The 15,839-nt window shown below is 36.7% G+C and overlaps 1 protein-coding gene across 1 annotated transcript in view; it reads right to left on the minus strand.

The window, feature by feature from the left end:
- The window catches only part of LOC124286778, a 64,897-nt gene that overhangs the window by 8,183 nt on the left and 40,875 nt on the right, over positions 1-15,839 (minus strand). The window contains exons 10-14 of the mRNA XM_046723211.1: positions 4,681-4,872; positions 4,431-4,533; positions 3,787-3,932; positions 3,289-3,447; positions 460-563 (exon numbers count right to left, since the gene is read on the minus strand). Of these exons, the coding sequence (XP_046579167.1) occupies positions 460-563; positions 3,289-3,447; positions 3,787-3,932; positions 4,431-4,533; positions 4,681-4,872 (704 nt within the window). The remainder of the gene's footprint in view (positions 1-459; positions 564-3,288; positions 3,448-3,786; positions 3,933-4,430; positions 4,534-4,680; positions 4,873-15,839) is intronic.

Below are 15,839 nucleotides of genomic sequence, written 5' to 3' on the forward strand. Positions count from 1 at the left end.
CTCAACCCCTGAACATCGACCCCATCCACCACATTGACCTCAAACATCAACCCCTGAACATCGACCCATCCACCACATCGACCTCAAATATCGTCACCCAATATTGACCCCCTCCCCCACATCGCCCTCAAATATCGTCACCGACATCGACCCCGTCCCGCACATCGCCCTCAAACATCGTCACACAACATCGACCCCATCCAGCACATCGCCCTCAAACATAGTCACACAACATCGATCCCATCCACCACATCGCCCTCAAACATAGTCACACAACATCGATCCCATCCACCACATCGACCTCAAACATTGTCACCCAACATCGACCCCTCCTCAGAAAAATGTTGACGTCAATCGTATGTCTGACAAACGTTTTGTCGTTGACTATTCATAGATAGATTTATGTATATATAAGCAGTACGGAGAAATATTTTAGATTAATCGTCTTGGGTCACATACCTTTTTCATCAAGTGTAATAGCTGTTAGATTTTTCTGTTCCCGAGCTGTTTTCCATTTCAAGGTCAACTTTGTACGTAGGGGAAACTGAGTAGGCGGGAGACTCCTGGTCAATGAAGTGACAGGGTACTTGGTCATGGTCAATTTGTTTCACGAATCATAACCAACAACATTTACAGCAATTAACTATAATTTTTTTTTTTTTTTTTTAATATATTTTTAATGGTTCCCAAGATTACAATATTGCAGATATACCAAGCCGTGATACGTACGGCTTAAAGTAATATGGCTACATGATGTACAGGTGAGATAATTTTGTACTAATATATTTATAAACATGCATAATTCATTAAATAGATAATGTACAGATGTACAGGTGAGATATTTTTGTATTAATATATGTATAAACATGCATAATTCATTAAATAGATAATGTACAGATAATGTCAGGTACAAGTCAACACAGTTTGAGTCATCTAAGTACTGGGGAGAGAAGGCTCCATTTATGATGTAAATTATTTATTTTATTATTTTTTGCTGATATATGTTTTTCCACAAAGAATATTTCTTTCAGAGTTTTTATTTAGAAAGTTAGATTTGGAAGCATATTTTTAATACAGCATAAGTGAATATGTCTCTTTGCAGCAATGATGATGTGATTTAGTAATCTATTTTCATGTTGAGTACCAAACCAAATCATGTTTTTTGATAATTTCAATGGATGTGGATAATAATTGTTAAGCCAAATTTGTAGGTTTATCCACATTGTTTGAGTCTCCTGACATTCCCAGTACACATGACACAAACTCTCATTTACATCTTTGCAAAAACAACACAAACTGTTGTCAATTTTTTTCATTTTGACCAATTCCTTTTTTTGTGTAAATAATACCTTGTAGAAATCTATATTGAAAGTCTATAAGCTTTGTATCTTGCAATCCCTTTCTATATAATGTAAATATATTTTTCCAATCAAAGTCAGTTTCAGGAAATAAAAGCTGCCATTTATTACAAATGTTTGGATATTTATCATTACAAATAAGTTTATCGCCTTTGGATGCATTTACTAAATGTATCTGGCATTGGTTCACATTCAAATTACTGACTGGAATAGAGAGACAGTGCTTTAAAGTATATTTCCAAGATTCAGGTAATATGTTCATTAAATGTCTGAAATCTAAAAACGTGCCTTTGATATGATAATTTTCTTTTAAAGATTTTATTAATAGTAATCCATTCTCATCACATATATCCCTAATATTCATAATCCCTTTCTCTGCCCAATTCTTTATAAAATATGTAGAATTTTTGAAGCTGTGATTGAACCATAGTGGTTGGGATAGAATTTCATTAATGTTGTTTTGGTCAACATAATGTTGTTTGTGAAATAGTTTCCATGCTTTTAGCACATCATGCCAAAAAGGGTTTTCAATCTCAAGAAAACTTTCAGAATTAGCTCCAAAGTTAAATATGTCTTTGAAAGGTATATTGCATGGATTTCTATTTGTACTTTTTTAAAAATATAATCTTAAGGTTGATAATTTCAAAGCATCAATAACTCTACTTGTATCAATCATTCTAAATCCCCCATCTTCATATCTACTTTTTATTACACTCCTCTTTATTTTATCATTTTTATCATTCCAAATGAATTTAAAAAATAGTTTTTCAAGCGAAGTAATAAATTCTGCTGGAGGGTTGGGCAAGGAATTGAAAATATGAACTAGTTTGGAGATTGCTAGGGTTTTTATTACTGTTATTTTACCAATAAATGTTAAATGTCTTTTTCTCCAAGATGCTAAGAGTCTATTAATTTCTTCCAGTCTCTTTCTGGTGTTGATTACCCATAGGTTTTCAAGATCTGGACTAAATTTAATACCTAATACATCGAATTCACCCGTTACCCATTCAATTTTCAGGTGATTGCATATTTTATCAGTAGATTTAGCTTTTGATCCAATCTAGATTGCTTTTGATTTATCTAAATTTATTTTCAAACCTGACATTTTATAAAATGCATTAATTGTGTCGATAGCACGATATAAACACTCCTCCGTTCCATCAAGAAATAGTTCGGTATCATCAGCGTATTGATCCAGTTTATATTCCTTATCATTGATGATAATACCTTTAATGTTTTCATTGTTTCTTATCATACAACCAAGAATCTCAGCTACAAAAAGAAAAAATGTAAGGGGAAAATGGGTCTCCCTGTCTACATCCTCGTTCATTAGCAAAAAATTCAGACAGATTACCATGTTGGATGACACAAAATGTTGTTTCAAAAGTCAATATATTTATCCATATTATCATTTCGGGGCCAAATTCAAATTTATGTAAAACTAGGATGATAATTTAGAAACAGTGTCAAATGCTTTTTCAAAATCAATCAGAATTAGCAAGCCAGGAATGTTTTGTTTCTTTGTTTCGAACATTATGTCATATAGCAGTCTTGTATTTTCGCTAATAGTCCCACCTGGTATAAAACCAGTTTGATTACAATGAATAAGATCATCTAAAGTAGTTTTTAATCTATGTGCAATACAGGAGCTGATAATTTTATAAATAGTATTGAGTAAAGTGATCAGCCTCCAGTTTTTAAGTAATCTTCTGTCTTTAATTGATTAATTATAATTAACTATAATTGATAGAATCATATTTGACACTTTTTATTCTCAATTTAGGTTTCAAGTGAAGTGGCGTTGGTGAACACAGGTGTTCTTTAGACATGGCACCATGTGTTCGACCGTATGTTCCGTCAATTTGTGCAAACATGATCTGTATTAATTGTCCTACATTTGTGCTGTAACAAAGCAATCTCGGGTACTTACTCATGTCCAAGAGAGAGTTCTTCAGCTAGGTGTAAACCAAACACTGTCGGATACATCAACACTGGCACATCAATGCAGCCAGAAAGATACCTTTCCACTGAAACGACGCCTTTTAATCTTGTGTAGTCAAAACTCTCTGTCCTCAGCACTCCGTTAGGCCTGAACAGTAACATATTAAGCAGATTAACATGAATGATTGAGTTAGTGGACGTAACGCTACTACGAACTGTGCTTTTGCTATGTGAGGCGGGTCTGCCAGGGAACCTCCTGCAGGTTTTACCCTGCACCACTGAAACGCATGACGAGGTTGATCGGGAAGAAAGGGGTTCGAACCGATGACTGTGTGGCACGACTGAGAGACAAAATTCTACAAAGAGTACTGTGGCCCCATGACATCTTTCGATACATTGTCTCCCCTTTCTTTTCATTAATGGTTGGTACTATAGTGTTCTGACATCATATTTGATTTGGTCAGGCAACATTAATTGGGATACTTGCTGTTTCAGTCTGTCGCGAGAACAACTCAGCACAGAGACCAGACCGATTTTATCTGCCAAATTGGATGTATCGATGAAATCAAATCGGAGACTTTCTGGCAGGTCCTTCTCGCACACTTCGGTTGCCTCTCCCAGCCACATGTAGATCTACAAAACAGTACACCATTAAATGTGAGTTAGTGAGTGAGTGAGTTTAGTTTTACGCCGCTCTCAGCAATATTCCAGCGATATGGCAGCGGTCTGTAAATAATCGAGTCTGGACTAGACAATCCAGGGATCAACAGCATGAACATCAATCTACGCAACTGGAATACGATGACATGTGGCAACCCAGTCAGCAAGCCTAAACACCTGATCCCGTTAGTCATAAGACAAGCATGGGTTACTGAAGATCAATATTCTAACCCGGACCTTCACGGGTTACCATTGACAGTACAAATAACAAATGTATTAACAATGTACTATGTGGGATACATTAGGAGCTTTTAAACAACGTTTTGAAACGTTTGTTTTAGCGACGGAATGTGCGTGTGTGCGCCGGTGCGTGCGTGCGTGCGAGGATATCTATGAATGACGTCGAAAATACTACTGTTTCTTGTTTCAACCTAAATCGTGTTATACTTCCATTCTGTATAGCGTCTGTACCTTGAGAATACAGCTATCTTCCATTGCTGCCTGGAAACATTCCACCCACTTCTTTAGCATCTCCATGCAGAGGGAGGCGAGAGTCACCTTACACCCATCGTACCTAGGTTTGACCACAGTCCACGTGAGCATACAAAAATATAAAGCAACGACAACTTTATATGCACGACCGCGTAAATGCATAGAAATAATCTCTCTGAACATATTTGCTGTGTGAAAACAAAATAACTCTTTAATAATGTGTCTATACCTGTGGAGTTCCAGGTCGATGTCATGAGATAGGTATGGACAGCAGTCGTCAGGGACAACCCATATATTCCATCCTGGTTTCAACATGGTCATGTTGCCACTGAAGCTATCCACCACCCGTTTAGACGAGAGCGATTGTAAATTGACCCTCGTAACTCCGGTTGTGATATAGTCGCGGATCTCCTGATGGTATCTGATCATATTAAAGAAACATATTAAACAAACAGAGTGAGAGATTTTAGTTTTACGCTGCATTTAGCAATATTTCAGCAATATCACGGCGGGCGACACCAGAAATGGGCTTCACACATTGTGCCTTGAAACGATGGTGAATCGAACCCGAGTCTTCGGCTTGACCTACCCTACGCCCCTTAAACAAACAGATGAGTCGCAGCAAGGACATTGTCTTGGTGTCGAACATATACAATATTTAGCTATTTCCTCCTGCTCCTCCTGAAAGGATCCCATACCCAGAACAACTGATTTGTCATTTGCAGTTACACAAGCCTATTGATGGGGTAATATTAGGCCTTTTTTGAGGATTTGGGGAACGATCTATTAAATTATTGTGGATTTATTGATATATTTTTTCTTCACACACACAAAAAGATACTGTCTTATGTCAAGAGAAATAGGCACTGACGCTTGTCAATAACTCAATGTCATATGAAACAACTGTTCTCAGTATATATTTTTAGTAAATATGTCTGTTACATTAATTTGCCTAAATCATGCCTTCTGGCAGTCTTTAGTACGTAGGGAATGATTATGTCTTTAAATGCCAAAAAACTGTCGGATATGACATGCGTAGATATGGCAATTATCCTAACATACAGACAAAGGTGAAGGTCACCTTACATCTGTCGCACCATCGCAATTATAACATTGAGACGGACTTCTCTTGAATTTTAAAGCCCATTAGATTAAATTTGCTAGTATGTTGTACAGGGATGGCAGCGATATAGAATTAATGCGCTCTGTCATTGTTTACATTTTTATTTATTTCCGGTCGTTCTCAAGGAATCCATTGATTTGATCAATTACGGAATCAATCGATATGGAAAAGGATAGAATAAAATAAATATATAGAGATATGATTGAAGCGATGTTTGAAATAACGGAAAATCACTGTCGTATGTGTATGCTACTCTGCTGTCCCACCTGACTGCTAGATGAACATATGGAGACGTGGTTCGTATGCTAATAAGTAGGTGACATACCTGTCCTTGAGTCGCTGTACTTTGTCAAGGCGACCACACTGGGCACTCACTCTCTGTGTAATCCTATCTACTGCTGTCTGGGGTAGGTCTACTTTAGGACGGACCAGTTGTCCTGTTGTCCAGTCCATGATTAACTTTGGCACGTCAGCTCTGTACAGATAGTTTAGGAATTTCCATCTTGTATCTGTCATTTGTTTACCATTCATTTCAGATTTCTCCATACCTAGAAGAGCCCTTTTGATGGAGACTTCACTTTTCATATTTCCAAAATAGACTCCATTATTGCCTGACTGGACTAACGACACTTCCTTCATCACTTGCTTCAGCCTCTGTAGATGTTCCTGTGACAACAAGACATCATACCAGACTCCCCAAAGAAACTTCAAATCATCCGAGTTATTTGGATCAATTGTTCCAGCGAGGTAGAGCAAAATCAGATCGCGTCCCAAGATACTGTCTTCAATGTCATTGAGGTGGATGTTGATTGTCTGATCTTTTGATTTTGTGGTTCCTCTTGTCTGAAGCTCGTGAATGGTGTGTAGGACGTTCCTGACATCCCCACACCCAAGCAACAGCAGGTCACACTCCTTGTCAACCTGACATCCAAGCGTCACATCAACTGACCTCGTGTTTCCAATAGGATAATAGGACATTACAATGTGGGGGTGTCGTCCCCATATTGCTGTAACATATACAGTATAAACCAACAGGGGAGGTTCCAAAACTGGCTGTAGTGAGTGAATAAGTTTATATTTCCAGCCGCGCTGTCGTGATTGTTTGTACAGATTATTAGATACCGAATGCGTCATAAAGATTTTACAACACGTTGTAAACATCGTCTGTTTACTTAATAAACAATAAGTGACATGTTTTTTACTTCACAGGTAACGTCTTGTGAATTTAAAGCAGAAGTAGACATTTCAAAGGGCGGAAATTGATGTTTTCTGTATGCATCTAAATCTATGCATCTAAATGACACGGGGAGGTGGGGTAGCCAAGTGGGTAAAGCTCGTCACGCCAAAGACCCGAGTTCGATTCCCCACATGGGCACAATGTGTGAAGCCCATTTCTGGTGTCCCTCTCCGTGATGTTGCTGGAATATTGCTAAAAGCGGCGTATAACCAAACTCGCTCGCTCTAAAGGACACAGTTATGCCCACTATCATTATTTCAACTGCTAGCAAGAATTGTTATGAAATATGAACACTTGATATAAAGAAGAAAATGCCTTTTGAGTATTTGTTTGAATAAGATAGACTTAGTGACGTCTATGACGTCCAATAATTCGTCTATTCCCACTGAGATGACATTCAAAAACTGATCTCAGTTTCAGGTATGCGTGTACGTACTCTTGTGACATGTGTGTTCCTAAATGTGTTCAAAAGACGTAGCCCAACGTAGAAGATACATCCCTTCTTGGCATATATCGCATCGCCATTGTTTTCAGTTTTCAATGCTGTATTCGATTTTCTACAGTTAGCTAACTATACAAGGAAGCTGTAAAAAGTGTATATCTGGATGCATTGTAATGATATAGTACAACCAGAAATTATTGAGAATTTAAGATTGTAATTTTTTTTTTTCACTCATTACTCACGTATTAAATGTGAATATTAGCAGAACATAACTCCAGATTCAAAGACAGGTGAACAGTTAGTATTTTGTCATGTCACCATGGGCAGCAATGCAGGCTTCAATGCGGCGGGGCATACTACTGATCAAAGAAGTTAGAAAGTCGTGGTCCATGCTGACCCAATATCGGACCACCTCTTCTTTCATTTCAGCAATATTTGTCAGATTTTTCTTATTGACATTTTCATTCATAAGTCCCCAAACATTTTCTATTGGATTTAGGTCAGGGCTATAGCTTGGCCTATCTAATAATGTCATAATTTTGGTCCGGAACCAGGAATGTAAATGCTTTGAACGATGATTTGGGTCGTTGTCCAGCTGGAAAATCCAGAAAATGTCCATAGAACACGTGAGCAGATGGAAGTAAATGTCCCTCGAGAATATCTGTGTACCGCTCACTGTTCATATTCCCTTCAAATACACAGAGGGGCGTTGCCCCTAACACAGATATGCCACCCCACACGTTAAATTTCGGACTGTACTTTGGGCGCTGATACAAAGGTTTTTCAGTTTGTTTGGTCCAGAATTTCAGTGTATTAGGAAACAGCCACACAGAACTTTCATCTGAGAAAATCAAATTGTCCCAGTTAAAATTTCTATGCTGTAAGCACCAGTTCAACCTTCGCTCCTTTTGTTCAGGTTTCATGATCGGTGATGGAATTCCTCGACTTTTCTGCCAACCCATTGCATGCAGCTCAGTTCTAATTGTCTCCTTACAGACAGCCACAGTTCCTCTATCAATCATATCCAGCCTTAAGTTTTCTAAACTCCTTCCTTTGTTTTTAGAAACAAGAATACCAAGCCGCCTCCTGTCACCGACAGTCAATTTTCTGGGCCTACCTGCGCCTCCCTGGTGCTCAATGTCATATCCATTTGCAATATTTTTTAAAACACGATAAACAGTGGACAAAGGGATGCCTGTTCTACTTGAAATCACTTTAGCTTATCTGATGTCCTTGTAATAATACTCTAAAATCAACTTCCTCTTCTCCAAATCATCCATACTGAGGATCACTGAAAATGTCGTCTGCTAGCAAGTAAACAAAGGGGGATAACTCTTCACAAACGAATGAAAAAGGATTAACGGAGTTGTCTCTCTTGAATGAAACCAAGCACTTGATAGCTGGTCAAGGTTGTTTATACTAGAAATCCAATTAAACATATTCCTAAAATTCTCAATAATTTCTGGTCATACTATATTCTGTTTTTGACCACCCCCAGTGATACATCGGCTCTACCGCTTGAGGTCAGTATGTCCTCCCTTACTAAACACCTTTGCTAAATACGTGAATAAAATCTAAATGTATGATCAAATATTATGTAACGTGTGCAACATATTCATTCGGAACCTGAATGTCTGTGTATCACATTTCATCACGATATTGTCTCAATCTGGTCTTACCTTGATTCTGAACAACACAATACCCCTACAGTCAAAGGTCGGTGAATAGATAAAATACAACGCCGCCCTAATAACATATGCTTCTGGGAAGCCACCCGTTGGCGAGGACTGGACTACTTTCGTTTCAGCATTCTGACTAAAGGGATATAACCCGAGCTGTGTTTATATCTTCAGACATCAGCAGTCCAGATGGATTTATATACGAACAAATTACTGATTTTAAGATATGAATGTTGATCGGATCATATCTTTAAATTTATACCCTCGCGTCATGGGTTTCCGTGGTATTAAGAAATTTACGACTATGAATATGATCGCTCATATTGCCAAGTCATATAAACATAATATAGTGTTAGACGACATACCTTTGTATCAATGAATGTCAATAAAACACTTTTGTCATCCTGAAGTTCATTGTTGTCCGTATCGGACGACAGGCGGCCCTTGTGCACAAACTCTGGTGACGTCATATGTTTCCGTGGTATTTCCTTCAGATCAAATTACGGGCGCACAGCACATGTCACAATCTCACACGTTGTCAACAGCCAATCCGAAGTGTCAATGTAGGTTTACAGTAATATCGAAGTTGATAAATTGCAATACAGAAAACGATTTTGTAGAATCAACACAATAGTCACATTTCTTCAGCATAAATTTCCAGTTCATAAAATATGTAGAGTTGATACGGGATCCGGGAAATGAAAAGTGAAAAAAACAACTTAAGAGATGACCCTATCGGGCTTCTATAGTTTAAAACATAGAGCTGGGATTCCCCCCTTATGTCACGTGATTGTTTTTATTGATGACATCAGCTAGCAGACGAGCGATGTTTGGAAAAGTTTGAAGCTGAGTAAGTTTATAGAAAATGTTTGCAAAGATCACGCAAAAAATGCATTACGTGCTAGACATAAAGTTGATTTAGTTTTTAATAGTAGATGACTGTACGTACGCAAATTGATGAAAGTCGGAACATTTTTTGTTCAGACCCGTGCCGATCAACTGATGAACGTAAACAATCGATAGGTGGCGCGATTTGGCTAGTGGCTCGTGAGAAATTATGTCATCAGAAAATACCACGGAAACGTAAGTACCACGGAATCATATGACGGCATGGTAGTAATTTTTTACGCTCTTTCGTTTTAAGACCTATACATGTTTCATAATGTCTCATTCACGTTGATGCTACAAAGCACATACCTTCAACATTCCTCGCGCAGATTTATATGCACGTTTTGATGGACATATTATTTCTCAATGCGAACTACTTCCCTTTTTTATGGAATGTAAACAATGTAAGTAGTATATAGTGTTCCGCTAAAACCACAGTTTTTGAATGTCCACCTTATTGTATTCATATCACGTAGCATTCACACGACTCCGACGACTATGTTTACAAACTACTTAAGAGTTTATTTGCACTCATATCAAGTAGAATCTCCCGCGATTATGTTTATAAATCTACTTAAGAGGTTATTTAAAGAGCTTATGTAAACGTTCAAATGTTTTGAAGGTAATTATACTTGTGTGGCGTATTTGGTAACTTGCGTGACGTTGACAATCAGTTAAGTAAAAAAAAAACAAACAACTTCAATCTTTCAATAATCATGAATTTCAACAATGTGGTTATAGATGAAATTGAAAGTTCTGAAATATGTCATATCCTTGAAGAATTGTTGGTTCATGCTTATGTTATGACTGTTACAGAAACTATTATTAACAAACAAAAGTGTTCAGAAGAAATCATCAAACATAGTCTTTACTGTGTAGATGAAACAGATGTTATTCATCGATGGCGGAAATATGTGACATCTTTTATCGTGTGTGTCTAAAATACCATCCATTTACCTTCTTAAATATCAGTGGCAATTGTCTGGATTATAGAAACACAGCGTTGAAAAACAGAGTCGTGGACTGAGGAAGTATGTCGTTCTGTGAGGGAAATACTGACAAGATAAAAACATGTCAGTGAGCGGTGCAGAGCAGGAAAAGATTCTGCAATCAAAATATTACAATCCAAAGGAACCTGGAGCTTTCAGTGATTAGATAAGTTGTACTCTAACGTTAAACATTTCGAGTATCCAGAGCAAAGACTAAACGTTGGTTACAATCCCAAGATGTGTATACTTTACACAGACCAGTGAGAAGACGGTTCCCAAGAAACAGAGTCATAACAAGTGGTTTATTTGCTCAGTTTGATGTTGATTTGTGTGATGTTACTAACATTGCAAAATATAATAACAATGTAACCTTTTATTAGTGGTTATTGATTGCTTTTCCAGATATGCTTGGGTTCGCCCACTATCAAACAAAAATGGTAAAACCGTTCTTCATGCTTTGAAAAGTATACTGGATTCAGTTGAAAAGAAAACCAATGGCTATACGTTCAGTCAAAGGACATGAATTTAATAACCATCTCATGAAAAATATCTAAAAACAACAACATGTAAAATATTTTACCACACAAAATTCAGATGTAAAAGCTAACTATGCTGAAAGATTCATACGGACATTGCGAAATATGATGTTTAGATATTTCTCTTACAAAAGATCTTACAGATATATTGATATTCTTTGAAGATCTCCTTTCCAATTACAATAATAGGTCAAACAGGTCTCTTTTTTGGGTTGTCACCTTCTAAAGTAACTAAACAAAATCAAGCAGCACTGTGGTTACAGATATATTCCAACACAGAAAACATAGTGCACAATCAAAACTCTAGGTTATACAAATTTAAGATTGGAGACCTTGTTAGAGTGTCATTGTCAAAAAGAACTTTTGAAAAGGAGTATCAACAAAAGTGGTCAGAAGAAGTATTTAAGGTTGTTGACAGAACTCGGAAAGCTGGAATTCCTGTGTATAGGATTGAAGATTTGCTCTCTGAATTAATCAATGGTACTTTTTACAATGGAGAATTGCAACGAGTGAAGAAAGATGATGACAATCTCTGGCATATTGATCATGTCATAAAAACTCGTTGGAAAGGAAGAGGAAGAAATGCAATAAAACAGTCTTTAGTTAAGTGGAGTGGATTCCCGTCGAAGTTCAATTCATGGATAGATGCAAGTGAGATTGTTGAAGATGAGTGAACAGAGGCTTATTATAAATAGTGACAGCAATGATAATCTTTTCTCTGATAATAAACCATATGATTTTATTGCTTACTTTAGACATCCCATTGTCATGGAAGGTTATTGGAGCATAGCATTAACAGAATTTTATGCTAAAAGATCTGCACAAGGGACAAACAGAAAGAAGAAAGGTACCACTATTACAGATAATTTATTATATCCACTGTTCAATTTGTGAACCTATTCTTGTTGATGGTGAACCCAAACCACTACTTCGAAGAATATATCCTAATAAACCTAATACATGGAATGCTGAATTGCAGGATTATCAATATATCAAATGTCGTTCAATCAATACAACTACACATGAGATCAGAATATATATAACTAATCATAAAGGAGAACCAGCAGCATTCTTAAAGGAGAGAGTGTCAATGTCACTTCACCTCAAACGTTACCCTTTCCTGGTATAATTTACAATGTCAGTGTTACAGAGTTCTACAGAGATAGGACAATCCTTGTATGTTCCAAATGCCAACCTTTGGGTGAAATATTATTCTAACGTTGCCAAAGGAGAACATATTCCCTCAAAACAGTTGATTTCAACTATGAACACTTCAAATGGAATTACATCAAGCAATCGAAAGGAGACCACGCCCCCTTCTGTTGAAAATAACAAGATGCAACAGTCAGATATAAAAATGGTGAGCCCTAGTGAACAGGCAGTACAACAAGCTAAATCTGAAATAGTACGCAAATCCGATTCAGTTTCCCACACTGCCATGGTCAAAACTAAAAAAAAGAAGCAGAAAGGTGGTAGTATACCAAGAACCATTGGTAAGAGAAGAAGTGGGACGCAACCTAAGAACAAACTAAAGAAGAAAAAGAAAGCAGGTAGGGGAATAGCCAAGAGAAAACGGATTGGTGGGAAAAGAGGAAGATCATTATTACCAGATATCTTCAGTTCTTAAATCATCATCTTCAGAACATTTTAAGAAGAACATTAACATGGCAATGTTATCGAGTGATTCAAAATTTTTCAGTGAAATTCAACCATCAGAACTGGATCTTTTTACCCTTCCCCCAACACAAACCGCAGTACAAAGATCTTATATACAAGAATATAGATCAATATCACCTCTGACGGAATCATCACCAATTGAATTTCATATAAGTGGTCAAAATGCATTGGAATATTTAGATCTAAGAAGATCTAGTTTGTATATTAAATGCAAAATCCTTAAGTCCGATGGAACATCCTTAGATAGTAGCCATGAATGTGCACCTGTTAACCTGTTTCTTCACAGCTTGTTTTCACAAGTTGATGTATGGATACAAGGACGTTTGATTAATTCTACAAGTAATCACTACCCATACAGAGCTATGTTTCACGTGATGATGAACAGCAGTAGGGATACATCAGAAAGCACATTAACGTCACAGATGTACTATAAAGACACTCGGGAAGCAATGGATGACCCTGATCCGAATGGAGCAAACAAAGGACTTTATCAGCGATGGAGTTCACACAGGAAGCAAAACATTTGACATGGAGGGTCCCATTTACCATGATCTCTTTCGAATGAAACGTTATCTTCTAAACCAGGTTGATGTTCAAGTGAAGTTATACAGAAGCTCGACAAGTTTTTGTCTTATGTCAAAATACAACACAGAAAATTATATGGTTCGATTAGAAGACGCAGTTTTGAAAGTAATGAAAGTTTCCGTAAATCCAGGTGTAATTTGGGGTCATAACGAAGCTCTTGGTCTTACTAACTGTAAGTATATGTATTGCAAAACAGAAATAAAAATGATGTCTATCCCCAAGGTCAGGTTGGCTTTTTCATGGGACCAAATATTTTCTAGGACACGCCCAAGTAAAGTTATTATTGCATTTGTTTATTCAAAAGCAGTTGCTGGGGATTTGCACAAAAAATCCTTTCTCGTTTGCAAATTTTGATTTGAGACAGATCACTTTATTCTGTGATGGAGTAGCCGTTGGAGATTCGGGACCAATGAAGTTAACATACAACCAAACCTCAGGTCAAACTGTCATACCCTTGTTTGTTAATATGTTACGTGCATCAGGGGCCTGGGATAGTGAACATAACATTAATTTGAATGTAACTCGTGATGAACTTTCTGGTGGATATGCATTGTACACTTTTCAGTTGGAACCATTGTTCAGTTGTCATCATGAAACTTCATATCTTACATTACAAAACAAGGTAACCTGAGATTAGAAGCTCAGTTCGGAACAGCTTTAACAGAGACAACAAACTGTATAATTTATGGAGAATTTCCTGGATATTTTGAGATCGATAAAGCCAGAAGTGTTATAGTTTAGGACTAATGGACTGTGCTCCCAATATGTCAGTGGAGCGATAGCAGCAACATCACCATTAACAGAATCAACGACTGCATCAACATGAATACGGACCAATTGAATTGTGCTGTACAGTGTGATCATATTCTTCGACAATATGTTGTAGGAGTGTTTGCATCGGATCAATTGTTGAGGTATTTTGCTAAGCAAAACCAAAGATCATCATGGCAGAAAGAAGCATACATCGTAAATACTGACCCCATTTCAAAACCTGGAAATCATTGGTTAGCTATTTATCATGAAAACAGTAGGAATATGGAAGTATTTGATAGTTTCGAATGTTATCAACTAGTTATTCTCAAAAGAATATTTACTCTTTCTTGTTGAACATAAAACACAGAGATTATAGAATCAGATTTAATGAGTATCAATTACAAAGTTTTCATTCCAATGTGTGTGGTCAATATGTATTATTTTACTTAATGTTTCGTCTAAGAGGATATTCAATGGATGAAATTATTAATCGATTCGACAAAGAGGATAAAATGTAAAATGATGTATATGTTTTTTGATTATATATTGAAAAGATATCCAGAATGTCTCAGTTCTTCTCGTGAGGTATACTGTGCATATCCTGTCTAACTTGATACTATATCATTAAGGTTTGATTCTCAATTCTGATTGTATAATGTCGAATGATATATCACCTGTTTTGTTAATTCCAAGTCCAAGTACTATTTACATAGCAGGATGTTCACAATCAGGTAAATCTATGTTTACTAAAAGATTAATTGATAATGCCAATTCTATGTTTACAAAACCATTTCAGAAAGTCCTGTATGCATATTCTGTCTGGCAACCTTTGTATGAAGAAATTGAGAGGAATAATAATTCGCGCGAGTTGTTTGTCGAATTCCATAAAGGAATACCTTCTGAAAAAAAACTCATTGAACTTTCAGGAAATCAAAATGATCATAGTTTGTTGGTTATTGATGATTTGATTGATGATGTCGTATCTAATCAACATATGTAAAAGTATTCACTGCTACAAGCCATCATTTGAATATATCAGTTTGCTTAATTAGTCAAAGTATTTATGCTAATGTTTATGGCAAATATGCTCGAGTTATAGCTCTGAATTCTCATGTTATTATACTCCTAAAGAACAAGAGAGATCACATGCAAGTACAGATGATTGGACGTCAAATACTACCGGGATTAGGTAACTATTTCATGGATGCATATGTGAAAGCTGTGGAAAGCCAACCATATGGTTATCTGTATATTGATTTAAGTCCACACGGAGATACAAAATATCAGTTGAGGACCAATATATTTCCGGGTGAACTTCTCACTATTTATCAACCATCGTCTTCGTCAGTATAACGATACTAATAGTCGAATAAATAATGGAAAATGTGTTAAACTGTATGTCATTCCTACGGATACTATCGGAAACAACTTCAGATGTTCAAAGGAAGGCTATTTTACAAACTATAACCAATCAGCAAA

Source organism: Haliotis rubra, unplaced genomic scaffold (genome assembly GCF_003918875.1).
Source record: "Haliotis rubra isolate DU_JTF1 unplaced genomic scaffold, ASM391887v1 Scf391, whole genome shotgun sequence".
NCBI classification, from domain to species: Eukaryota; Metazoa; Mollusca; class Gastropoda; order Lepetellida; family Haliotidae; genus Haliotis; species Haliotis rubra.